At 48.4% G+C, this 26,078-nt stretch overlaps 1 protein-coding gene across 1 annotated transcript in view; it reads left to right on the top strand.

Annotated features, from left to right (window-relative positions):
• Positions 1 to 2,121: 2,121 nt before the first annotated feature.
• PRDM16 (PR/SET domain 16) overlaps positions 2,122 to 26,078 on the top strand; it is a 346,351-nt gene continuing 322,394 nt past the window's right edge. The window contains exon 1 of the mRNA XM_055705566.1: positions 2,122 to 2,199. Coding sequence (XP_055561541.1) covers positions 2,163 to 2,199 — 37 coding nt within the window. The 5' untranslated portion in view covers positions 2,122 to 2,162. The remainder of the gene's footprint in view (positions 2,200 to 26,078) is intronic.

The raw sequence follows: 26,078 nt of genomic DNA, 5'->3' as shown, positions 1-26,078 counted from the left end.
AGGCGGGCTTGTGCCGGAGCGGGGCGGCGGGGGAAGCGCCGGGTAGCCGTGCCCACCGCCCCGGCCCCCCGTGCCCTTTGTGCTCCCGGGCAGGGCGGCCGCGGCCGCCGGGGCACCCCCCGCCGGTTCCAGGGCTCCGCTCCGGGTCGGGGGCTGAGCGCGTCCCGGGCGCTGCCAGCGCCTTGTGCCCCAGGACGGCTGGAATAACAGGGAGAAACAACCCTGGACGGCGTTTTGAAACCGAAATCTGTCTGTCCCGGGAGCACCCGGTGGGGGGGGATGCGGGAGACAGCTAGCGTCCGAGGCCGTTGGAAGGAATATTTCAATGGATTGGAAACATTGGAGCTCCTGTTTCACCGGTGAAGCTCAGGCGAGCTTGTTTTTCCACCCTCGGGGTGCCGGCCGTGCCGTGAAGCGGTACCTGTGCGCTGCCGCGTCCTCGAGGAAGGAATTCACAGGCACCATTTCAACATTTTAGGCGACACGTGGCTTCAAGTTCCCTTCAAACGTATTTATTTTATTTGGACTCCTGCTCCACCACCTTTCCCTTTAACGCTGGCTCCTAGGTAGCGTCTGAAAGGGCCCTGCTCCCATTTGCAATTAAAGAGTTTATTGAGGAGGGGAAAACCGGTAATTAGCAAGAATATTCCCCCCCTCCTCCCCAGTTCCACCTGCAGGGCAAAAGTGCAGCTGGCAGAATGGCTTCCAGCAGAGACCTGACGCACCCACAGAAGTTTTGCTTTGTTTTTGCAGTGCCCTTCGGTGAGCGGGGCTCCTGCTTGTGCTGCTGGCGGAGCCCCGCTCTGGGTTAGCACCTCGGGCGCAAAGCAGCGCGCTCTCCCTAACCCGATTATTTTATTGAATGTTTATGAAGGCGCGCGCTTTCGCTCTCCCTCCCCCCACCGCCACCCCCCCATATTAATCTCATTAAATCCTACCTTTCAACCTTCTTCCGTGACCATCTGACCTGGCCACTTGAATTAAAATAGTGCTTTCTCCGCAGTCAAAGACAGCACATCAATCATCGGGCTATTTACACTTCGCTCCTTTCTTCAAAGCGGCTCTGCCTGGGCTCTCTCTACCTTCGCTCCCGGGGGTGACGGGCAGGTCCTGGGGGCTCGCCGGCACCGCTCCGTGGGGTGGGGTTGGGGCTGCCTGGGCTGGGTTGGTGGTGGGTCGTTCGGGGTTGGTTTTTTTTTTTTTTCCTTCCTCTCCCCCCTTTTCTCGGGTGTCCGCGCCTCTCCCGGCTTCCCCCGTCCCTCGGGAGCGCTCCCCCAGCGCTCTGCCTTCCACCTGAAACGCAGCAGAAAGCGGCGCCGCACCCGTCCGCGCCCGCGGTAGTTCCGCGCCGCCCGACGGGGAACCGGGGGCCCGGTGGCGGGGGCGACTCTGCGGGCGCGGGGCTGCCCCGGTGCGGGGGCCCGGTGCGGGTCCAACCGTGGCCGGTGGCGGCAGGCGGGGGCGGCCGGGCTCCCGAGCGCCGGTCTGCTGGAAACGCGAGACGTGACGGCGGAACACACAGCGCAAATTACGTTATTTTTAAAAGTTACGCAAGCCCCTGAGCCGAAGGGGGCAAAAAAGGGGGAAAGGGGGAGGGGGAGGGAAGGGAGCGAATAAAGACAGACACTGACGGAAAAGTTACTGTAAATAAATATTTTTCAAATGAAAAATAAAAGCATGACTAAAATAGGCACAATTACCAGATGACACCCGTTAATAAACTCCTTCTACAGCATTGCTATTCAGTAGCGGTAATAATCGTAAAAATAGTAATATAATGATAATCACCTCTTTATAGGATGGCACCTTGATCCTTAAGTATTGTCCAGTGTGTAAGGTCAGTGTGCGGAGGGTTAGGAGCGGAGAGGGCTGATTTTTCTTAAAGGGGCAGATCGGGGGAAGGCGGTGATGGTGCTGGGAGAGAGGAGGGGGGAGAGATAAGTGGTCTGAAGAAGAGGATAGGACAAAAAAAAAAAAAAAACCAAACCACCCTGATGATGATGAATACATTGGAAAGTTTTTTTGGCCCTGGTGAGGGTGTCAGATTGAATGCTCTGTGCGCATGTGCGAAGGTGTCCAAACTGACAATGCTTGGGAGATGAAGATAGTGTGTAGCTGCTTCTGGGCTCAAGGAGGAGGAGAGGAATCCACAAGCCGACACGATGAGATCCAAGGCGAGGGCGAGAAAACTGCCCAAAAGTAGGTCCTTTCTCTCCTTTCTTCCGCGTACCGCCTCCCCGGCGGCCGGGGCAGGAGGGCGCGGAGCCGGGCCGGGGGCTGCGGGGCTGCAGCCCCTCTCCCTCCCCGCGGCGGCGGCCAGCCGCGCCGCCCGCCCCGTGTGTGCGGAGACCGGGCGTCCCGCGCTGCTCCGCGCCGCTCCGCGTTGCTCCGCGCCCGGGCGCGCTATAGCGGGGCGCCGCGGGCGGACGGCGAGCTGCGCGGGGCCGGGGGAGAAAAGCGAAAGTTAGCTGGAAGTTGACGAAAGGGGATAGCAACTTTTTTTTTTTTTTTATTGAGTCGTTCCAAGTCTTGTGAAATAATATTCCTGGCTTTTGAAATAGTGGGCGCTAGAGGTCTGCGTTTGGCATCTGCCTGCGAGAGCCGGAGAGACTTAACGCTGGGGGGGGGGGGGGGGGGGGAAGAGGGAGAGAGACAGGCAGAGACGGGGGGGTGAAAGGAACCCTTCTAGTCTCGGGAACAATTATCGAGGAGAGGGAAGGAAGAGAATTTGTAGCAAAAATGGATCCGCTCTCAGTGAGGGGCTTTGGATTCGCAGGTCCAGAGGGAAGATCCTGAACGCAGCTCGGGTGTCCCAGCTGGGGGTTAAGAAGGTCTGGGGGAGGGGAGCGTGGGGGAGTGTCTTTAATTTTTAATTTTTTAAAATTTACTCGGGGGTGGAATTGCAGCTCGTAAGTCTCGCGCAGCTCTTTTTTTCCTCCCTCTTCCAGCGGACCCTTTCCCGTTCTTTCCTTTCGAGCCGCTTTGGGGCTGGATTTTCGGAGGCGGCGAGCGCGGCTGTGTCGGGCGGAGCGGGGGTCGCTCGCCCCCGCAGGGCCGGGCTGTGGCTGCTCCGCCCGTCGCCTCGCCGGCGTTAGCTCTGAGGCTCGGTGCAGCGCAGGATCCCGGTGCCCGGGCAGCCCGTCTGTACTTCTCCAGCAATAGTTAGTTTCTGTTTCGCTCTGGGCGAAATATCCGGAGGCTGCAGGAGTCCCAGCGCAGCGTGCGCCCCGCAGGAGCCCGGCAGCGCTCGGAGCAGGACCCGGCGCGGCGCTGCCCGGCTGGGGCAAACCCCGTGCGCTCCCCGGGGGAGTCCTGCGGGCGGGCTCGGGTGCGTTAAGAGCTGGATGATGGGGCTGAGAGTGGGGCTCCCTGGCAGCCCCCTCGCATGGAAATGGCCGGGGGGGGAGCGCTCCCCAGGTGCGACGACGGGGTTTGGGTTCAACGCCGGGGGGTGCAGAGCCCGGCGGCGAAGGGTCGCGGGCGGCGGACCCCCGCCGCGCTCTCACACGTGGGTGCAAAGCTTTTATTTTGTAATTCAAGTTCGTTATTCGGGAGCCTCTTCGACTCTTCAAGGTCAACGGGCATTTCTTGCCGCAGGTCTGGTCCCGGCTCCCTGGTACAGGCTGCAGTTCCGCCCCCCCCCCGCCTCCCTTCCCGGAGAGGACATGGCTCTCGTAAATGCTGCCCGACAGAGCAGCGCGGCTTCTCGCTCCGGCTTGCTTAAAAAAAAGAAAAGAAAAGAAAAGAAAAAAAACCCAACAAAAAATCGCTTTGTTGCTGAGTTTGCTGGCGGTCGCGGTCGCAGCGAGTCCCGCGGTGGCCCGGCACCGCCCGCCGCTCCCCGCTTTTATTTTCCAAACGACGCAAGACGCAGGCAACCCCAAGGCCCAACAATTTACCTTTATGTGGCTACATTTTACAATGCGCTCCATTAAGATTCCCCTGCTCCCGAAACAGCCCCGTGCCTGTGTTTGTGTGACATCCGAACACCTTCCCCGGTCCAACAAGCGCAGCTCTGTACGCAGAAATGCTGCTCGGAGGCGGGGATGCGGTACCGTCAGCATGGCCAGCACACCGCTGCCACGATAGCTGGGAGCTTGTCTTTTAATTAATCCTGCCATTTTTATTTCTTTTTCCCCCCAATAAACACACGCTTTAAACGCCCCCGTTCAAAGAATAACTTTTTTCCAAAAAAGTCATCAGTTAGTGTTATAGGTTGTTAAGGGGGAGAGTAATTTTCAGAGGTGTCTCAGCTGTGAAAGCGAGGTTGAATAGAATGGAATTATTTCTCCCTGTAAAAAAAAAAAAAACTATTTCCCCCCTTTTCCCCCCTCCCTTTTTTCTCCTTTTTGCTTCTGCGAAAGGCACACGGGGGTTTTCCAGCCGTGCGCCCGGGCGCGCAGCGCAGGGGCCAGCCGCGCAAGCTGCCCCGGCCTCTCCCCGTGAGCTCGCCCGGCTCGGGAGCGGTAGCCATGAGGCTTCTGCAGCTGGAGGGCTACGAGGTTGCCGGTGGCTGGGGAGATGCGCGGGGGCTGCCGTGCCGGGGAGCGAGCGGGTCCCTCCGGCAGCAGCCTCGGGCCGGAGAGCCCCGGTTCTCGGGCGAGCGCCGCTGGGGCTGGAAGTGTCTGTTCGGAAGGCTGAACTCTGATTAAAATCAGGTGTTTAATACAATACAAGGCCCAACGGTTTATGGGGTTTCAGCTGAGGATTTTTTAGGGATCACAGTTCAAAACAGTAGTCCAAAGCTAAGGTTTCAATATCCCAGGAGTATTTATTTGCAAAACAGATTAAACACGGACACGAGTGTGTGGATCTCGCTGCATTTACCGCGGTGAGAAGTTCGGCTGCTGGCCGGGATGCCGGCCGGCCCTGCCCGCACACCTCCCCGCCCGCACCCCGAGGTGCCGCAGCCCCCGTTAGCCCCCGGTTGTATTTATTAACGCCTGCACGTATCCCGGGGTAAAGCCATCCGCACGCGCTCGGCCGACGAGGTATGCGAGGCAGCAGTATACAGTATATTAAAAACACAATATGTTGTAGAATTTCATTTCATTGGACAATATTTTAAGCAGATGTGAAGCTCCTCTGGGAATTCGACTCTATTACCTGACTTGGAAAGGGGATGAACGTGTGTGTGCGCGCTGGGGAGGGGGCGAGAACGAAATTCTCTACAATTTTAATGCGGGTCTGGAGGAGCAGGGCAGGTATCGGAGGAGCTGAACCGGACGGGGGTGCCTTCGCTCGCTGCCCCGCTCGCCTCGGAGGGTGGGAGCCCCCGGCGATGGGTGCACATCGGCGGGGGCGGGGGGGGCCGCAGGTGAGCGGGCACCGACCGGCCCCACAGCCCCCCCGACGGACGGGGCCGGTGCCCGGCGCTTCGGAGGAGCGGGGCGAGCCGGCAGCCCCGGGGGGGCTGTCTGCTGGAGCAGGCAGGGAAGGCCGGGCCCCCGCAGTCGGCAGGCCCCGTCCTTCAGCCGGAAAATAAAGTGCTGGCGGCCGGGGAGCCGCTCCTGCGGGAGCTGCCCGGCTCTTCCCCGCCGAGGGGGAGGTGGGGGACGGCGGAGGGACGGGGCAGCGCTGCTCGGGCAAAGCTGGTTCGTTTCCTTCCGAACCCCCCGAGCGGCGTGTGCGGGGCACGGCTGTAACCCCGATCCCCGGGCGGGCATTTGTTGGGTCTTGGGCTCGAAATAAAAAAGTTCGTGCTGGATAAACGGCGGTCGGGATTTCTACGGTCCCGTTTGTTTTTCGCTCTTGGGAGTATGACAAAGTCAAAGTTCCGAGCCGGAGTTTCCAGGCAGAGCTGCCGCATCCCGCGGGCAGCTGGAGCGACGGGAAAATGGTCGCTGTGCTGGTACCTGCTCCCCGGGTCCCGACCTCGTTCCCCTGGAGGACAGGCTGTTCATTTGTGTTTTATTTTATTTTTTAACTAAGGCTGACGAGATGGTGGAGGGAAGAGGGAGCGGGAGAGAAGGGAGCGCAGAGGCTGGAGTCCAAGTACCACTTCTCGGCGTGCGACTATGTTTGCGCTTGAACAGACGGTTCCAATATTGGAACACACGGAGGATGAGACTTTACGGCGGTTTTCGGCCGTGTAGGTTTTTTACCTCTCCGAGCCCGCCAGCTCTTCTGCCCGGAGCCCCGGTCCCCGCTGGCAGCGGGCCCCTGCCCGGGCAGCAGCTCCCCTGCCAACGAGCGAGCGAGGCACGGGCAGCCGCCGAACGGCAGCGCGAAGCCGCGGCTCGGCCCGGGGGCTGGGGGGGGTGTCCCGGGCCCCCCCTCCTTGCTCACCCCGCCACGGCCGGGCGCTCCCCCTGCCCGCCGGTGCGCTCCGCGGCTGGGTGCGCGATGCGCTGCGGGGACAGGCGCAGGTGTGGTGGGCGCTGGGTCCCCCCCCGCAGCTGCTTCGCCCTCCCCCGGATCCTTTCAATTAGGCAATTAGGGGTGCTGGGTAGGGAAAGGGGGGAGGTTGATCCGCTAATTAAGGTGATGTGTAATTAGCGCTTCAACAAAAATTACCGAGGATTTAAGATGGGTTTAGGCTTGGAAAAAAACCCCAATCAAATTCTACAAATATAATTTATCAATTCACCCGCCCTCCCCGCTTGATTTATTTAAGAAAGTGCGGAGGGAACAACTGCAGAGCGCTTGCCCCAGGAGGGGACGTGGCGAGCGGGAGCCGCGGGCCGGGTCGCAGTGCCAGGCTGTCCGAACTTGCCCGCAGGCTACCAGGTTCAAGGTGCCCAAGCCTGCGGAAGACCCCCAAAACCGGGGGCTGAGTTTTGACCCGCAATAAAGCGGTTGCTGGGGGTGCCCGTGCGGTCTGTGTGTGCCCGAGGCTCCTCTAGGTGCGCTGGCATCGCGGGGCGCTCGCCGGTGCACGGAGGAGCGGGAGGTAAAGCGCACCCAAGGGTGGTACATCATTCCAATCCCACTAAATTCCTGTCTCCTATAAAAACACCGTGCCGATGCAAACGGTGCCCGTGCAGATGCGTTTCCCTGTGGAACTGGCGGTGGCCTCGGAACACAGGGTGAAATCGTAGGTACCGTGTGGTCAGGGGCAGCGCGCTGTATGCAGCAATTGCGGCTTGTGTTTTAAAAACTTCGTTTAATAACAACTAAATGCCTGATGTTTAGACTTTGTATCGGAACTGCGGTGTAAGTTCAAGTTCAGCGACAGCAAATTAGGGCTTTAATGAGCTAAGGGCGGGGGGGAATGAAAACAAGCATTTTTCTAAAGGTTGCTGTTAAAAATACCAAAAAAACCCGAATTGCTCTCCTGCTCCCCACACAAACGCACCCCGTCCAACGCTCAGCCGGGCTTTAGCGGTGTCATACGGCTTTGAAATGGGCCGGATTCTGAGTTATCCAAGGGGAGAAAGCCCAGCGTACCTGTAACACGCCAAACCTCCACCGCCTTGTAGGCAAAAGGCAGCGCAGGAGCTAGGGTTTCACACCGCGGGAGCGGTGTAACTCACCGCTGCTGCTCACTGTAATAATACCCCAGCTCCGCATGGGATGTAACCGCTCCGTGACCGCTGCTACAGGAATGCTCCAGCCCGCTGCTGCGCAGGGGTTACACCTGCCCGCACGGGCTGCGCTGCTGCTGCGCAAACAGGCTCCGTTGGCAAGGAAATACCTGAAGGGAATGACAAGGGAATCTTCTGTCGAGGAGGGAAAAATCCGTCTGCGGCGTGGCTGCGCTCATCCGTGTTTGTAAAGCACCCTGAGATTCTCAGAGGGAAAGGCCCTACTGAGTGAAAAGTATTATTATTGTTATTATGGCTGCGATTATTATGGCTTATATATTTTATAAAAGCTCTGTGCTATTTAATGCAGTGCTTCAAAGACAAAGGCCTGCAGAAGTTTGCAAACATGCCCGAGGTAAAGCTCAGTAGCCACCTTGACGGTGGGGCATGTCCCGCTGGCTCTGCGGGAAGGGCAGGCACGGTGGGATGGAGGATCCTGGCCCGCTGCAGGTGACAGGGTCAGGAAAAGCACTCACATTTTTCAGACTTGCAAATGTTACAGTTAGAAAAGCATTCTCTCTGTTTATCGTGTGTGTGTGCTATTGCAGTGTACTTCTGCTGTGTAAAATTCAGTAGAAAAAATATCTGTGTTTTCAGTCTAGGCCTTTTCTGGTGCCAGGCTGATGGCACAGCAGACTGCTTGTGCTCTCTGTGGGCTGGGGCATGCTCATGCTTCCTTTCTCCAACTTGATGGCTCTCCCACTATTATGGGATATGTTTATTTTTTCCCCAGTTAGAGATTATTTAAATGATAAACTCGCACAATTCTGAATGCTAACAGAAAGGATCAAAAATCTTAGCTGAATAATGATTTTCTCGTGCCTTTTTCTCCAAAAGATATTTTTAATCCTGTAGGGGTAAGTGACCAGCATATCAATAAACACCGATGTACAATGTCCATCTGTAGTTAAGAATGAAGACACCTGAAGGATATGTGCCAACACATTTGTTCCCACTCTCTGGGTAACAGCCTGTTGATACGTCAGTACTTCACAGCGTTCCACACCAAAATCACTGCTGTGTTTTCTGATCTTAAATGTGCACAGCCCCCCCCTTTTTTTTTTTTTCTGGTGGAATTTCAGGTCAGGGATGTGGTAGTGGAAGAGATCTATGACCTTATTATTTCTTTTATTTTCTTTATGGATTTTCATGCATCGCTGCTACCTACTCATGGGCTGTTTATTTTTATTTTTATTACAGTAGGTGGTGCGTTATGTAGCATCCAAATCTGTAGCAGAGTACCCCTGTCCTGAAGAGTTTGTTTCCCTCTCTTCTTTCAGTGAATGATGTGATCCTCTTTGCTAATAAACATGAAATATGACTTTCATCCCTGTAATAAGTGTACTTCTTTGTGCTCATGAATGCTCATACCTGGTATAAGTGGCTTTTTTTTTTTTCCTCCCGATTGGGAAGAAATTGCCCTGTGGTAAGGGTCACAATGTGTGCTTAGCATCAGTAGGTAGGGCTAGAATCTGAACTTTTTTTTGTGGAGTAAAGTGTTTCTCTGTGCAGAGGTACCAACTCATGGGCACTCCGTTCAGCAGCGCTTGCCGTGCAGGACAGTGGGAGAAATGAAAGTTTCTCTTCAGAGGGTGGAAGCTCTCATCACGTCCCCCCAAAGATGTGCTTTGCCCAAATTTATGACCGACAGTTAGCAAGGCATTTTTTGTGCCACTGAACACACTTTTGTACTGCAAATGAGGCCACTGGCCCTCTTGGGGAGACGTTTTCCAGGTGAAAATGGACCGAGACAGCCAAATTATTTCCAGTAGGCCACAGAATAATGCTTCTATCACAGTAAATCTTGGTCTCTGTTGAGCTGGTGGGGAAAGACTTCATCTTCTCTTACCCGTTTGCTTTTTGCAATACGGTGGACTAAACTGGGGGAGGCTGGCCCACAGCTCTCCAAAAAGAAGTGACTTCACAAGCGTTTGGGGTGAAATGTCAGACCAAAATAAACTGGCTGGTGATTTATTTTTGTCTCGATAGTTTTACATCTTTCAGGTGTTTTGCTTTAAGGTAATATTTTGATGTGGCAGGGTTTTGCTGGTCTGTTTTTTTTGGCTTGCGAACTCTCCCACCAAGGTACGAGACACAATGCCCCGGCGTCAGTTGTTGGGATCAATTTAGCCATCATTACTAGATAATGCTGTCAGCCCGTTTGAGATACATATTTGTTTAATAGTTAATGTTCTGTACAAAATATAGAGGGTGGGGAGAAGTCGAACTGTAGTGAATGCTCTGCTTATTTTATAACCACTATAACTATTTTTGTCCATGAAAATTGGCTTAATTATATCAATGGAATGTTTCTTTTTCAATTCTGTATGCAATTAGTCCATCTTGCTGGCTGCAATTTATTTTAATAAAAAAATAAACCAGTGGCGTGTTCAGTTCCTCATCCCCTGGGGACAAATGCGATTGGTGTGTTTAATTTCATTAACTACAATGCGGCCTACTGGAAAAATGTATAAAATCAGCTTTATACAGCTTAAACACTGGCATTTGAAACAAATCATTACTGCATTAGCTGTCACACTGGTAATTCTAGAATCCAAGACAAAAATATTATAGCTGTTTTTATAACCCTCTGCAAATACACTGTTAAAATAATTTGTAATCATTTTTTAAACATGCCCTGATGCTTTCAGTTAAAATATCTTATCACCACCAAAGAAGGCTGGCTATTCATTATCGCATGTATGTTTTATTGAATGACTCATAGGTTGCTTCCCCCCTAGAAAATCCACCCTTGTCTGCCCAGAGCTCCCCAGTTTGAAGATGGGCTGTTAGCATGGAGTGAAACATGCTTCCCTCTCTATTTTTTTAACTGAATTTGCTCAGCTTTTGCTAAGGCAAGTGCAAGGATCGATTTTTCCCAGCAGTGTAGGCTCAGGACATCATGCAATGCAGCATCACCTCAAACACCGCCGTCCCCTTCCACTGGCTTTTTTCTTTACGTGCTACCCGGTGTGCAACACCTTTTAAAGTAGTTCTGAATATTTATTTGGTCTTCTGAGGTGGGAGGGAAAGAGGGGAGTGTGCACACATCCATCCCTCTTCTGGTATGTTCCTCAAAACAGATTTCTGCTGCCATTCCCTGCGGTTGTGGCAAGGGCCAAACGCAGCCCACCAGTGCAGAGCTGCCCAGGGCTCAGCGGGGCTGTAACCGGGGGGGTGGGGGGGCACAGCCTGGCACTTCGGTTCACAGGTATCTTGCCTGCACTTCAATAGACGAGGTCTTTTCCAGCTACCACAATTTAGCCACAAGACTGTTCTTTACCATTTTTGCTAATACGTTTTATCTTTTGTATGTAAGCGCGTGCAGCCGGTTTAAGACACACGTGTAATCCATCGCGAGTAACGCTGAGCAGCACGCGTGTGCCTGACTCTTTTCAGTGAAAACAGGTTAAACTAGTAAAACTCAGGATATTTTTGTTTTTAAATGAAAGGCCAGATCCTCAACTCATGTAAATAAGCATCAACATCAATGAAACTAATTTTCACCAGCTGAGGATGTGACCCAAGAGGTTTTGTGCATATGTGCATAAAATATACAAATATTGGGATATGGCTGGTTTAAGGGGATTCACTTTTAGCATCTGCAGATCAATATCTGATGGAGAACCGTAGCTTGGTTTTTTTGCTTTTGTTTTTGTTTTTTTTTACCCTTAACTTACGGAATGATCAATTCTATAACCTCAGCATATTTTAGACAGATTGCTAATTTCTGAAGTGGCACAGACTTCCTTTCCAAAGCAGTAATATACAGAGGATGGGCCATACTGGACATAAGCCATCTGTTCCCTTGCACTCACTGTGCTTCCCCCCCCCCTTCCACTGCTGTCATAAACAGTAGTTTATTTTATTTTCCATATCTTTACTTTATAGCAGCAGTGTTTTGGTAGACATGCTATTGAGTTATTGTTTTATTGGTATTAGGGGGTGTGTGTGGGGGAAAATCAGCTTTATTTCCTACTTGGTACAGAATAATTTCGGGGGGACTAAAGGAGCTCAATGCGGTTTCCCTGGTCAGGCTGAGGGAGCGAGTGGGTCTGGAGGAAGGTGGAGGTAAGCGCCGCAAACCACGTAGGGTGGGGATGGGACCACATTTGTGTTTTGGTTCCCCTGCCTTGCTCCCAGGCTCCGTGAGATGTAAAGGGAAGCTGCAGGATGAGGGAAAAGACTTTTCCTTGGGTGCCACATAAGCCTTCCTGGCTGAGCGGCTCCACCTGAGCCCTCGGCACGGGGCAAGGCTTGGGCCAGCTCTGCACCATGGCGTGGCTGCCGCCGTATGGGCTATATTTAGCGTGTGTATTTATTCTCTCAGCCCAGCATTATTGTGCTTTGAGCGTAGGATTCGTTGGCTGTAAGGAAACGTGGAAAGTTGGATGTGGAGTTTTGCTCAGGACATGGAAAAGTAGAACTGCGCAGCAGTGGAGCCGGGGGTGGGGTCCTGTGCTATTATTAAAATGAAAAACCACCGCCTTTGAGCGTGCTGAGACAATATTACCTGGTCAGAGACTGGTCTGAGAGGCAGGGGAAAAAAAAGGGTGGAATTATGGTTTTTGCTAAGCTGATGAACTAACTTGACCAGCTTAAGCCAATAATTTACCCTCAGCTACTTTATCTGCCAAACAGGAGGGGTACACATACCTGTCTTTGTCGTTTCGGGATAAATGTCTCGTTACTGATCTCTGTTTGTTCCAGCTCCCACCAAGGTCATTGGGATGTTTTTTGCTGAATTTACTGGATTGGAATTTTTTTCTTTTTTTTTGCGAGTTTCAGATTTGGCTAAAAATCTTTTATTCAGTCTCAGATGCTTATAAAAAAAAAGCTTTTGTTTACAGCAGTCTGGCATTTTCTTTCAGGATAGTATTTAGTGCTTTTTATTTCACAATGAATGGACCTTTTGGGCTCAATCATGTAAATTAATTTTTAAATGGCTGCGCTTGAAGTTGATGTAGTATAAAATTGCTTTACCATTTTTTGTTCTGTTTATAGAAAAGGACTGGTTTCGGTTTATATTTTATTACATAAATGTGAAATAAAGAACATGCACAACTTGCAAGTGATCATATATTTTATTTTAGAATTATCACATAGGAATAAAATAAATTTAAATCCCTACATGGCACAACAGTCATATTTAAAAAGCAGTTGATACCTCATGGAGAACTTTGAAAAGCCCTCTGCTCAGAAACAGTTCTGCTCGTATATCCCATACATAATGAATAAAAACCAGATCTTTGCTACTTTGGGAGTTCTTAAATTCTTCCTGCTAGAAAACTCTTCGAGTATTTATCCAGATAAAGTTTAGAACAGAATTTTGTTCTTTGTCTTCTGTTCATGGAGGTATCTATTAAGGAGTGGTTTTAAGAGCTGCCTGGTACTAGCGACTGCAGGGGATCCTTCGGGAAACCCCAGTGATCTCCATGGATGTGTCCTTTCCTTATGGAAATGCCTGCAGAGCCGCTGGTGCTCCCCAGGCTCTCAGCGATGCGTACTCTTCCAGACAAGTACAATATCTCTGCGGTTCAGGCCCTTTACGTAAATTCTAGCGCTTCCTTTATGATTTTTTTTTTTTTTTTTTTTTTTTAAAGCATGCACCTGTGAAGCACATTGGATATCAACCTGTTAAATGCGCCTCAAAGCTGGCTTCTAGATCGTCTGGAGCTGTTCAGAGAAGCAGGTGGATGAGGCAGGTGTTGAAGATCTGCACGTTTCAAAGCCTGAGTTTCATTTTCGTTTCCTTTTAAAACTTGCGCCTTACTTTTTAACTCTTGTTTTGGGTAAACCATCATCGTTGTGTAGTTCTTCAGGTGATGTGCAGATCTCCAAGCATTGAAGGAGAGCAGAGGTTCAGTGCAGCTCGCCACCCGCGTAGCCTCTAGCTATAACCGGAAAGTTTCTTGTATGATCCGGCAGTCAATACCTGAGCTAAACATTGATTTTTCGTAATAGCACTGTCTGTTCCAGTAGATCAGGAAAAGGAGCCTGCCTTTACAGCCTACCTATAAATCTATCTTTACCCAATGGACAGTAACTGTTTTTTTAAAATTTTTTTTTCCCCAAAGTATGGTTGTTTAGCAGTTTGTGAAATAAGTCTTAGGCATTAACCGGAGAAATGCCCTGCTGCAGAATTAACTCTATGAAGCATCTCTCCAGTGTGTCCATGGCCGTGTTGTTGGGGTGACTTGCATTATATTGGTGAATTTTGCTGCTTAGCATGACAGTCATGGAAGAAGTAGCTGCTTGGCCTGTCTGGGGAAGCTGAGGCTTGCATGGGTCAGTGACAGCCCCCACCCCACGCCTGCAGACACAGCTGGGCGCCGTGCTCTGCCCACCCTCTGTGCCCAGGGACCTCCCCTGTCCTGCCCCGAGATGCCAGCACTTCAATAAATGGGGCAGGGGGGAGAGAAGGGAGAAGGGACCTCTGGAAGGCTTCTGGAGTGTTGCTTTGGTCTGGAACTTTCCTTTCTCTCCGAATGAGAACACTTGAGGGCATGACAGGGCAAACCGAGGCTCCTGTTGAGCTCCCAGGACGAGGAAACGTGAATTCCCGATAGAAGGCTGCCCTTAGCTTTGTGCAGCTGATCCCTCTTGCAGGGGATCCCTCAAGGGGATCCATCTGCTTGCAAAAAGCAGCGTTGCGACCATGCTGCTCAGGACCTGCATCCCGCTGAAGTCCATGGTAGCCCTTCCCTTGCCTTGGCTGGACTTTGGAGCAGGCCCTCAAGGCACTGAACTCGTAGGGACATCCATGCCATTGGCATGCAAAGATATATTTTTCTTATATCTGAGTTTGTATGTAAAGCTCGTTAATGATTAGCTACCAAGAGTCTGGTATAAGATAGACCTATTCCCATGGGTGAAATCAGCTGTGCCTTTGTCTCTGCTTCTAAAGTCCTTTTTCTCATGTGACCTGACTTTTAAAATATTGATAAACAAAGGTGGGTTTTTAAACCTGTAATTTGAAGGGCTGTGTGCCTGATTCTTCTCAAACCGCCTAGAGGAATGTGTATTTGCTGCCCCTCCAGAATTCCAGCATAAATGGAATGATCCCATCCTGTAGTCACATTTCAGCTACTGAAAACTGAAGAGACAGCTTTGAGGACTTCCCTGTGTGTATATATATATTTATATATATACATATCACCTAATTCCCAGTTGCAAGCTGCAGCTATGTAAGGGGTATTCTTCTTGCGGGTAATAGCAGAATCTTAATCTTCCTTTTTAGTTCTTTTGGTGAAATTACATCATACCTGTTTGAAAAGAGAAGAATCTCTGCAAACACAGACAAATCTCTACCTGCTGATCTATCTATCTAGGGACTAAATATTGGAAGGGTGCTCATTTAGATCGCTCTTGTGCCTCTGCTCACGTTAGAACACACACACACAAAAAAAAAAGCACTCTTGAAAAATTACTGAATTCTCCTTGCAGTGTCAGGTTCCGAGATAATGATGTGTCTGTGTGTGAAAATATTAAATTGCAATAACATGCAGAGTGAGTGGCTTTCTGAATGGGGTATTCAGTTCACAGCTTGGACTATACATAAAGCTAGTGAGTGACAGAATACAAATGGTGTCATAAAACATCAGGGGAATTTACAGCCAGTCTCAATCTTTTTGATCTATATTCTATCTATGGAGCGCTCTCAATCTATCTATCTTTAGTTAAGGAAACAATTAAACGTATTTAATTATTTATCGCTCTTTAATGTCAAGAGTTATCAAAACAGATTACATACGCCCCCTGCCCCACGCACACACTTAAAGGTATTAGAAGAACTCTAAATTGTATGTACTAAGGTCTGGGATGTTGCCTGTCCAAAGATAATGCTTTAAAAAGCATATGTACATGTTTTTAAATGGCAATTTTTTGGCGAAGGCAGACCTTTTTATTTCTTTGCCTGACAGCATGCTTTATTTCTAAAATGTTGTTTCTTTCTGACACAAACTGCTTTTATCCTTCACAGAAAAAAGTAGGGAAATGAGAATTCAGGTTCATTGGAGATGTGAAATAGAGCGGGACAGTTCTCGGAGGGTGTAAGGTGACCCACCTCTCTGATACGGCCCAACAACAAAGAGCCCAAGTGAAATATCATTCACAAAGCAAGTGTGCTGTGCCCACCGCCTGGTTTGTAGAGCTCCAAAGACTAAGCGCGCTGCGTGTTCCTGCGGCTTCCCACCGCCTGGGTCTTCTTGCACACATATGTAGGAAAGTAAAATGTTATATGTCAGTTCCCTAAGCCACCCCTTGAAGCTGGCAGCCCTTCGGAAGCGCCGGGTGCGGGTCGCAGGGTGAACCTGCCCATCTCTTGTGTTGTGGAAAGACATTTCAGCGCTGCAAACCTTCCAGGAGGTGAGGTTCTTACTTTCCTCCCCTCATGCATCTCCCCCCAGCAGAGGTGTTAATCGCCACCCTCCGAAGGCTGTGCCGAGCTGCTAAAAGCCGCTGTTTGTTACTGAATCTCATCTGCTAATTCCGGGCTGGTGGTAGGTGTTTGGGATCCCCCTCTGCCGTGCCACCTGGGTCTTCTCTATTGGCAGCCCTGATAAGAAATCATTCTTTCTTCTCTACCTAAGCTCTCTCTTTACCAGTGGTTTTGAATTGCTTTCCACTCCTGACAGACTACCCTCGTTCAAAGAGAAATGTGGAGGAGGCTGGTGGTTCTAGTAAGTATTAGGAGTCCATTACCAGAGGACTGAATCCTGTTGGGATCTCTTGGGAGACACCCCTCCTTGGCCCACCAAACAGAGTATGGCATTGTGAGCGGGAAGGGCAGGCGGACAAAGGAATCCGGCCTCGCTTTTCTCTGACAAAGAAACCTCAATACTTTTATTCAGTGGAAAATGGAATAATACTTCTGGGTTTGCTTTGAAAGCTACAGCCACTGGCTACTTTACGCCCTGTGGATGGTTTCTGTACGAGGAAGAGCTTTTTTTTTTTTTTTTCCGAGGGGAGAGGACTTTACACGTGAAAAGAGATTAAAGGCATCTCTGTGCCAACACGGTAAACATTTTGGGGTTTACAAGGAGTATCAATGTTTCATTGCAGTCACGTGCCAGCTGGGAATAAAACCCCTGCCGCGCTGCTGTGCAGCACCACTCGCCGCACAGATGTGTGGGAAGCAACCTTGCCTGCTGGAAATAAAAGTGGTATTGTATGTCATATTCCCTTCAAAATGCACCACGTAAGGGATGCTCTTTTGGTAAAGGAAGGTGGGGGACTGCTCCAGATATTGCAGCACTTAGAAGAGAGTCACTTTTGTGTAGCTAAGTGGCATCCTGGTATCGTTAAGGTAGCCTGCCATAAACCCCTGCCATAAAACTGCTGCCAGCTGCAGAAACCCACTTGGGTGATGTCACCCCCCTTGCTTTTGCATGTAAGAAAAGGCTTCGTATTGTAGATATCCATAAGAACACGTGAGCCACGTTTGAAAGTATCAAGGTTTTTCATGTCTCTGTTTCTGACGTCTTGAAGTCTATTTTCAAATTTCAAAGTGAGACCAAAATTTACGTGAAAAGTAGAAACACACCGTTATGGCAAGGTGCAAGACTCTCTGTTCATACAAGAATGATATTGGAGTTGGCATATTGACATCTGACTTGAAATCCTGCACTCCCTGGTGTTTCGGTTCCCATTTGGAAAGGTGCTAGTGCAACGGCCGTTCTCTACCGAGAGCTGAGGAAAGAGGACAGTGGGCCAGGCTGAGAGCCACTGTCAGCAGCAGACGCTGCCTCGCTGAGCCACATCCTCCCGTCAGGGCTCCCACGGACCATGGTGGGGGCAGAAGAGGGGAGAGGCAGCACGGTCCGCTCCTCCTAGGGCTTTATGTGTCTGGGAACTGCCTCGGGTTTAACTTTTGTCTTGTTTCTGTTTTGTCAAGAGAAAAAGGTAAAAATTCCCAGTGCATCTGCTGGTTCGTTGTATCATCTTTGGCTATCTGCAATGCTGTCGGCCAAGAATTGACTATGCTGTTAGGTTAATTAGTGCACTAGGCTATACGATTACAGCTGATGAGCAAAATTTTTAATACAAGGTGTCAGAGCCAAAGGGAAAGATTTTAGCATCAGGAATAGATAGTGTGGCGCTGCAGATAAGGTTTTCTGCCTTCAGTGTCTTGCGAGTAGTTTTGTGGTGGTAAATATGGAGTGTTGTAGGTAAGCGGACTTGAGGTGAAAAAGAGGAATCCCCATTTTCCCATGGGATGGGAGTTGCTGGGACAATGTCTGTAATCCACATTGGAGGAAGTAGAAGGGATGTTTTGGTGACTGCAGTCTTGACTCTGGTCCTGAGCTCTTCAGCAAATGTATGTTTCAAAGCAAGTGCCGTTATTTACAGGGGTGGAGTTCTGCTTGTAGTGAAACATTTCTGTAACGGAGCTTGAGTTTATGGTCCTCTGTGTTCCAACCTGCCTACTTCTGGCTCTCAAGAGGGTAGGTAGAATAAAGATAAGGGGGGGAATGGGGGAAAAGGCACCGCTTTCAAATAGCTATTTTATGTAGACATTTTTCTCTGTGTTACATAGGCTATTTTTTACCAAATCTTTCTCACTCCCCTTTCTTATGTGACTTACAAAATCTATTGCTAGTTTATGTTTTAAACAGTGTAAAGTAGTGTTGGGTGGCACTGGCCACTTTTAAATGCAACTGAAATTTGTTGTGGCCTTAGACCCTTCGAAACAGGGCCCAGGAGATTCAGGATTGTTTGCTCTCCCTGCTAGCTGCAGTCTTAAAACTAAATAAATATACATCTAAAAACCAAACTTGATTTTTGAAAGGCATGAGCTAGGTCATTGGGATCAAAGTCAAACCACTTTTTCTGTCCTCTAGAATTAATATTTTCATTTCTAATCCTTTAAAAATTGCAATAATTTTTGGTTGTCATGCTCAAGTTTGCACATGGAAACACATGGTAAAAGCAAGCACTGAGCTCGGAGTTCGTGCCGTGCTGGGCCGGGGGAGGAGCTGCTCCGCTTGCATTCAGAAAAGGGAAAAATCAGCAGAATTTTGCATATCTGTAGAAGAAAGATATTAGAAGAGAGATGTTAGGCTTGGGATCCCCTCCAGACTACAGCTGTTACTTCAGTGGGTCAAATTTCCTTTTAGTTTTGTCTCTTGGAACAAAGAGCTGGTACTTGGGAAGACAAACGCTTCAAGAATCTCACGGTTCCTCTTCACCCTTCTCTCCTGAGGTGGAACAGAAATGCTTAGAACCTTTGCTACAAGCTTTGCAGCACCTGAAATATTAAAAGATTGGAACGACCGCTGTTTGAGGTACCCACCTGTAGGACCCAGTCCTTCCTGATGCTGTCGTAGTTAGACCAGGGTGTGTTTTTGCTGCCGAGCCAAGGTGCCTGGAGGGGGCAGGCAGCAGCTGAAGCCATCGCTGGGTGGGTGGCCCGCACGAGGGGAATTGCAGAGCTGTTGCGAAGTATTTTGATACATGCATGCTTCAAGAAGTTCTTGTTGTCAAAGGAAGGTCAAAAATACGCTCTTGGGTTGTTGTTTTTTCTGTGCTGTGTTGCCTCATTCCTGAAAATGCCCAGTGAAAGTATCTTCCCTGGTCCAGCCCTTGCCCTCCGTGTCTCTCTGATGTGCTGCAGAGATGCAGTGAGCTGTGGTGGCCAGACCAGACCTGAACAGACATTTTTCCAGAGGTCAGTCCTGTGGACAGATCTTTCTGCGGTGTAGCAGGGAGGTTATTTATAGTCTTACAGATGTCTCAGTGGAAGAAAAATCAGAGTCCATAATGTCATATTAAAAATATTGATAAATTATTGATTATTATTTAGTCCAGGCTTCAAGTGTGAGTAACTGGTTTCCATAAATCTCCTGATTCCTCCAGGACTCCAGCAAAGCGGAATGTCGCTGGGCGGGCAGGTTTCATTTAGGAAGTAAAAGCCTGGCGGTGTTTCAGAAAGTGATGAGTGAGGCTGACGCTCGATGCCAACTACCGAGGCTGCCACAAATGCAGAATCCAGATGCTCGTATTGTTCAGCTGCTGCTTCTCTGCCAAGACAGGTGATAACTTCTAAACCGTTTTGATGTTTGAGTAAAAGCTTGCTCAAAATCGGAGCTTTCAGTAAACGTATTTGTAAGTCTCACACACCGGGCACTGACTGCCGAGGCGTAATTCCGCTGCGGACAGGGCAGTCGTGGGGGTGATGCCATCACCCAAGGGACAGCATCTTAGTTTTAAAGTTCATTTCTGAATGAGTTCTGTCTACACAATTATTGTGGGAGTGGTTTCTGGCAAAGGGAGGAGTCCTGGTGAATGAGGGGCTGGAATTTTAGAAATGGTCTCTTGGGCTGCTGCGGAGCTGGTCTGCCCTGCGCGAGAAATAGGCGACGTCTAAGCAGCGTTGTGGGAGGGGGACAGCTGGAATGAGAAGGGATACCAGCTTCCCAAGGCAAAACTCTTTGTAAGGGAAATGAATTCTGAGAGTTATTTTGCAGTTGCAGAAAAAGCCCAAATTCTATTCCTATACCTTGACCTACACCTTGTAAAGATGTGTAAGACAAGAAGTTAGAATTAAAATGAATTTATAGCTAGAATGAGATGAGATCTTTCTCACTTGGGTGGCAACAAATCTCTCTCTCTTTTTTTTTTTTTTTTTTATTGGGTGCGTATTGCTCTTCCTTAGCTCGTGTCATCCAAAATAGCTGTGAAAATTGAGTACTTCCGTAATTATTAATTTTAAGGTATTATTTTATTCCTCATTAAACTTCAAACCAAACATATTTTGTTGTGAAAGCTTCTATACAGAACAGGAAGCAAATTTGTTAAAAGGAAAAATAATCCCACCGTTAACATAAGTCAGACATTTATTCCTGTTATTTCTCGGTTTCATTTCTTGCTTCTCTCCTTCATCTCAAGAATGTCTGTCTTCTGGTTGCGGTTTCCACACTAGCAGAGGGAAAGTGCTGTGATATTGTCCCCATGTGCTATTGATTAAAACCCCGTCACCCAGAGCCACTTGGCTATATACTGATTTGCCATGTACAGGGAAAACAACCCAAACAACCACCAACCCGCACCCCAAACCCCCACTGCTGCAGCGAACCAAGTGGATCTTCTACCCTTTATCTAGAGACAAGCCTTAAGAAAGCAAACGCGATCTGATACAGAGCAGATTTCCTGGAGACAGGAGGTGGGTCAGTGAGGAGCTGCAGGCATTTTCCATGTTAAGATAGCTCGATGTGATGGAATATGCCAATGGAATTGCCTGTGGCACGGGGCAGAGGGATGGGGCATGCACAGCTCCCTGCGCTGCCTGCCCCCATGTGTGCTCTGGGCGTCACACCCATGCATGCATGCTCTCCCTCGTTCTAGACCGGCCAGATTATTTTGCAGGGACTTGGTTCACAGCTTTGCATGCTTCTACTGGGAGAACACTGTGTGAGTGATTCCCAGTGCAGGTTTTTTGCTGGCCAAGAGGTTTGGATAGCTGGAGGAATCCCTAGTCTCTGGCAGTGCCTGGAAGCAAATGCCGAAGCTTTTGAAGTCTCCCTATTTACATGCGGCGTGAGTTTCCCGTTTGATTAAACAAATGATGCTTTGCTTAATTTGTCTAAGTTGGCTATTTTTATGAAATATGCACTTAATTAAGCAAGAGAAATACAGAAACATGTTTATTCTCAAGATTTATGCGAAAAAAAGAACCCCACTGAAATTTCCAGTAGTGAAGCAATTAAGTAATGGAATTCCACAGTATAAACATAGTATAATTCAACTATAAAACCGATGTCTAAGTAATGTTAATGAGCTGACTTGAAGCTACAAAACCTAGAAAAGTTCACAGTTACAGATGAAAATTGAATTTGTTCTGAATTATAACTGAAATAAAGTTAGTTTGCATGAGGAACAGCCTGCGGTCCAAGCTTGGTCCACGTGTACGGTGGATCAAGCTAAATGTCAGCTAAACATCGTCGTAACAAACCTGCTCAGGATGGTCTCTAGGCTTTGTGTGTGTGGCTGTGGTCCATAACAGTATTATTATACAAATTATAATTTGCTCAACTGGTAAACAGGGTTTGCCGAGAGAGTGAAGGGAACAGGAGTGCTGTGAAGAAAATAATTTCACAGTTTTACAAGGCTTCCTATAAATCACCAGTTCCAATGAGCGAGTCAGGTTCTTACCGATCTCTTGTTGAAAGTTTGCATGCGCAACCATCCCACCCCCCTCAAAAAAAGAAACGGAGATAAAAAAAGTGTTCCCTCCAGAAAACAAAGGAAAGAAACCCTATTTCTCTGCAGGCGGAGCCCCCACATAACTCCTCCATGGTTGGGACTGACAGTTTGCAAAATTTGCAGTTGTTTGTTTAAATATTTTTCACAGTCACTGCTTAAATATTCTATTTGCTGCATGGTAACGCAGAGCCTGCGCTATAAATCAGTTATTGTGTGTGTAGAAAGAAGCTCAAACCAATCTGATACTTTAGCAAGGTTCCAACTTGAACACTGACAAAATGTTTTTTTTGGATTTAAACCCAAACTCTGAATTTATATTGAAATTTGGCAAACGTGGGAGCTGATCTTGTAGCTGGCAATTTTAATCTCTGTTTTCTGTGTAGCCTCCCCCTCACATCCCCTGGTTTGGGATGGAGTGCTTCAGTAGCATGAAGGGAGCAGGGCCTCTGCAGTGGCACATTTTGAGAACTTTTATTTGTGTGAGACCCCTTTGCCACTAATTCTGACCTGATTTATTTTTTTCCCCCCTTTCTATATTCTTATCTCTTTCGGTAAGTTTCTTTCAAACCTTTTTGCAGAGCATTAACTAAGTTGTTTGCTGGGAAGGTGCGCGTTTACAGTGCTGAGGCAAATTCTCCCAGCTGCGGCTGTGCAAACCTTGGGTGAACGTTTCGTGTCGAGCCGCATTTTCAGCCACGTCCCGGGGGATTTTCCCGTGCTCCAGCCTCCACGCTACGTTTTCTTTTCTCATTCCACTTCAGAATGTTGTTTCTGTCACCTTCTCAGCCTAGTAAATAGCACGCTGAAGATTTATGATGTTTAAACTTTTAATGCCATAACATATTTTATATATTTTTCGCAGTATTATTCAGACGTGTTATGTTATGGTTAGTTGAAGTTCTAGCGCTGCCGCTCCAAGGAACCCTTTCCTCGTGGGCAGTCCCTCTTTGCCAAATGGTATTTGCACTTGCTTCGGAGGAGGAGGGAAGGAATGTTCCATAAATGTTGCACAGGATTAAAACTGTAGATGGCCAAACCGTTATGGATGGAGACTAAGCCCTGCAGCCTGGAGGAAGCACGCAGCACAGTTTCTCTTCACGGGGCGACCTGTGCTCGCCGCCTCTCGGCTTTCCCAGCACCAGTTTAGTGCAGAATGATGCTGGCGGAGTGGAGGGAGGAGGGTAAAGACAAAGATCGTGCAGGGGTGCCAAGGTGAGAAGCAGATGAAGAGGCAATGGGTGGGTTTGGGTGGACATGGGGGTTTTCAGCTCGGTTGCTTTCATGTTGGGCTTCTCCCTGTACCCCTCGGGGCAGACCTCTGCTGCCCACCCCCCACCCCCAATGCGGTTCTGAGCATCCCTCATGCTGGGGATGTGCTGCGGTAAACAGTCACCTTCACTGGGATTGTCTGCTTCCCATGTTGGGAAGGGTTTTTGTCAGGAAAATTATATATAGAGTTGAATAAGCAATATGCAACACTGAGAAGGGCTGAATTCACCTTTTGGTTTTGGGAAAAGTCCTGGTCTTCCCTCTTGCACCATCCCTGTTGAATATATGACCAACAAAAAGAAAAAAAAACCCAACGAAAACCCCACCTAGAATTAATTAGTTGTGGGGCACATCTGCTTTCCCTGAGTTACTTTCACAGTGATACTAATTCTTCTGTGAAGTTTCATGAGTTTATAAAACATTCACTACTTCTAAAGAACAACAAACGCTGCTCTTTCCTCCTGCAGCTCCTAAACCCCAGCTACCAGATGGACCAGGGCTGGTACCCAGCAAGGGAATATTAATTTTGATGGAGACAAACTTAGTGTTCTGGGTATTAAATTATACGCCTTGGGAAATGCAGCACAATAGATGTGTGTTTGTACTGAGTAGCGTCTTTGTCTTTCATATATAAAAACACTAATTAAAATATAATGTAAAAAACTGAAGTATGCTGGTTACATTTTAGTATGCTGCTAAGGTAAATAAAAATGAAACAAAAGATATATATATATAGGGTCATTAAAAGTGCATTGTTAAATCGCTTTATGCCACAAAATTTCCGAATTAAAAGCTGAACAGAAATACATCTGGAATTGGACACAAAAGCAGATTACTGTTACTTTATCCGGAGTTCTGCGTTTGGTCTATGGTTCATTTGCGCTGCCGGTAACCACTGTGCAGAGAAACACAAGCAAGTACAGCTTCTGGAACTGTACCTTGCAAAATTTCCTTTTTACAACATCTCCAGTGGTCCAGCGTAACCCCTAGCAGTTTTACCCCAAGGCTTGGGGAGCTGAACTCCATATGCTGTCTGGTGCTTGGGATATAAGGTCCCTTTTAATGTCTTCAAAACAGAAACAGCTTGGAATATTAACTTAGCTATACCTTACAGCTTACAGTGTGTAACGAGAAAAGTAGACGAGCTGTCAAACTTAGCAATTAAGACTGATCTTTTACAATTTAAAATGTGGAGTATCGCATATAAAACTGAACTATTTGATGTTGTTTAATCAAAGCACGTTACTGATGGCAAACCACCGTGGGCTTACAACAGCAAATCGAGCAGCTAGCTTAGTTTGATATTATCTTCTGTGTAAGCCAGTATGTGACCTCCTGATGCTTTTTGGAACTGGTGCAGTGCATGCATTTATGTCATCACTTCAGCCTTTCGTTGTCTAATGGCCAAAGCAGGTGGCTGGGGTGGAAGGGGAGCAGTCCCTCAGTGGGGAAGGTACCTCTAGCAGATGGCGGTGGTACCCTCTCCGGGATGGCTCATCCCGTGTGCCTGGTGCGGTTCCCTGAACTCTGGTCCCTTGGTGAGAACAAGTACCCTGCACTGGGGACAGACTGGTGTCTAGGGGACACTATGCACTTCTGGAACAGGGCACCTTTCATTTGGATGCTCAGAAGGAAGGCTGCTGGTGGGGCTGGGGGGACCACTGGAGCCTGGAGCAAAGCAAAGCACCCTTCCTTGGGCAGCAACTGGCAAGCTCGCGATGTCTTAAGGTGACAGTGGGGTTCTATGTATTTCTCTTGGTGCATTAAGGGTACCACAGAGCAGTTGTCCAGCACAGGATGGACATCTGGGCAGCTTCGCAAGGCTTAATCCAAAACCCACCAGAAACTGTAATATTCTTTCCATTAGAGTCATCCAGTTTGGGATTTGTTCTTCAGTGTGTGAATGTAATAACTCCTCCTCGGTACTAGGGGTATCGATCTCCTTACTAATAGATGTCTTTCTGGGCAGAAATCCAAGGTCGAAGGCCTAGGGTGCAATAAAGGTTACAAAAGGTCACTTTATCACCACTCTGTTGCTATGATGGTATTTATCTAAGTCCCCTCCAGAACATTCTCCTGGTCTTCCTGGCATAGAATATGGCCACCTTGGTAAGAAGAGAGGAGGAAAAAAATGAAAAAGGAAAAACCCTTTCTTTGTGCCACTATCCCTCTGAAGAAAAAGCTTAACATCTGATTTAAGTTTACTGAAATAACAACAGATGTTTATCTTGTATTGTATGGCACATGGCACTACATCTCATAAACCCCCTCCTGGAGCTTAAAGCAGAGTTTCTGGTCCCTCATTTGGACACTTGCAGGCTTTGTGCTCTTTTTTAAATGTTTTCATTTCTCTGGAGCTTAATCTGCTACCAAAGTATTTATAAGTATCACATTATAAACCGTGAAACGAGGAATAGCAAAGGAGATTTTCAATACTTCCTTCCACTAAGCACAGGACTGCGCAGCTACTTACCTGCAGCCTCAATAATGAAAAAATTGTGCAAACTTTCTACAGGTTTTCATTAAGAAGAATCCACTTGGGGTATGGAACAGGGGACAGATCAATAGGGGGAAAAAAAATAAAAATTGTGCCTTGGGAAAGCAAAAACTGGGGAGGAAAAATGTAACCACCACCACCCCCCCCTCTGTTTTTCTGGGACTTGTAAAAAGTGGAACATTTTCACTTCTAAAATCTATGTATGTTTTACTGTGAAAGCAGTGAGTGCCTGTAGCTGGTGTACTTTTTTTTATATTTATACACACAGATACTTAATTCCTGTCATTGCAACTGTTGAAAAATCTGCATGACAAACGGCAATTTTCCTCCAGCACTAATCTGCCCGTGTTTGAAAATGTCAATATTCTCATGGAAACAGCAGTGAAATTCAGACTAGTAATTTCACACAACTCTTCTTGATGCGCGAGAGGATTAATTCTGGGTTAGATAGACATCTCATACGTGTCAGAAGGTAGGCTGCTGGTACTCCAGGTGACAAACTGTAGAGGCTGACGAGATGTATGTAAAGAAGCCGGTGTCTTGGGAAGAGGAACAGTGGGTAACGGTGCTGATGCTGCACGGCA

This window comes from Falco cherrug, chromosome 3 (genome assembly GCF_023634085.1).
Source record: "Falco cherrug isolate bFalChe1 chromosome 3, bFalChe1.pri, whole genome shotgun sequence".
Classification (NCBI taxonomy): domain Eukaryota; kingdom Metazoa; phylum Chordata; class Aves; order Falconiformes; family Falconidae; genus Falco; species Falco cherrug.
The sequence above is the reverse complement of the archived record's forward strand: the minus strand, read 5'-3'. Positions and strand labels throughout refer to the sequence as shown.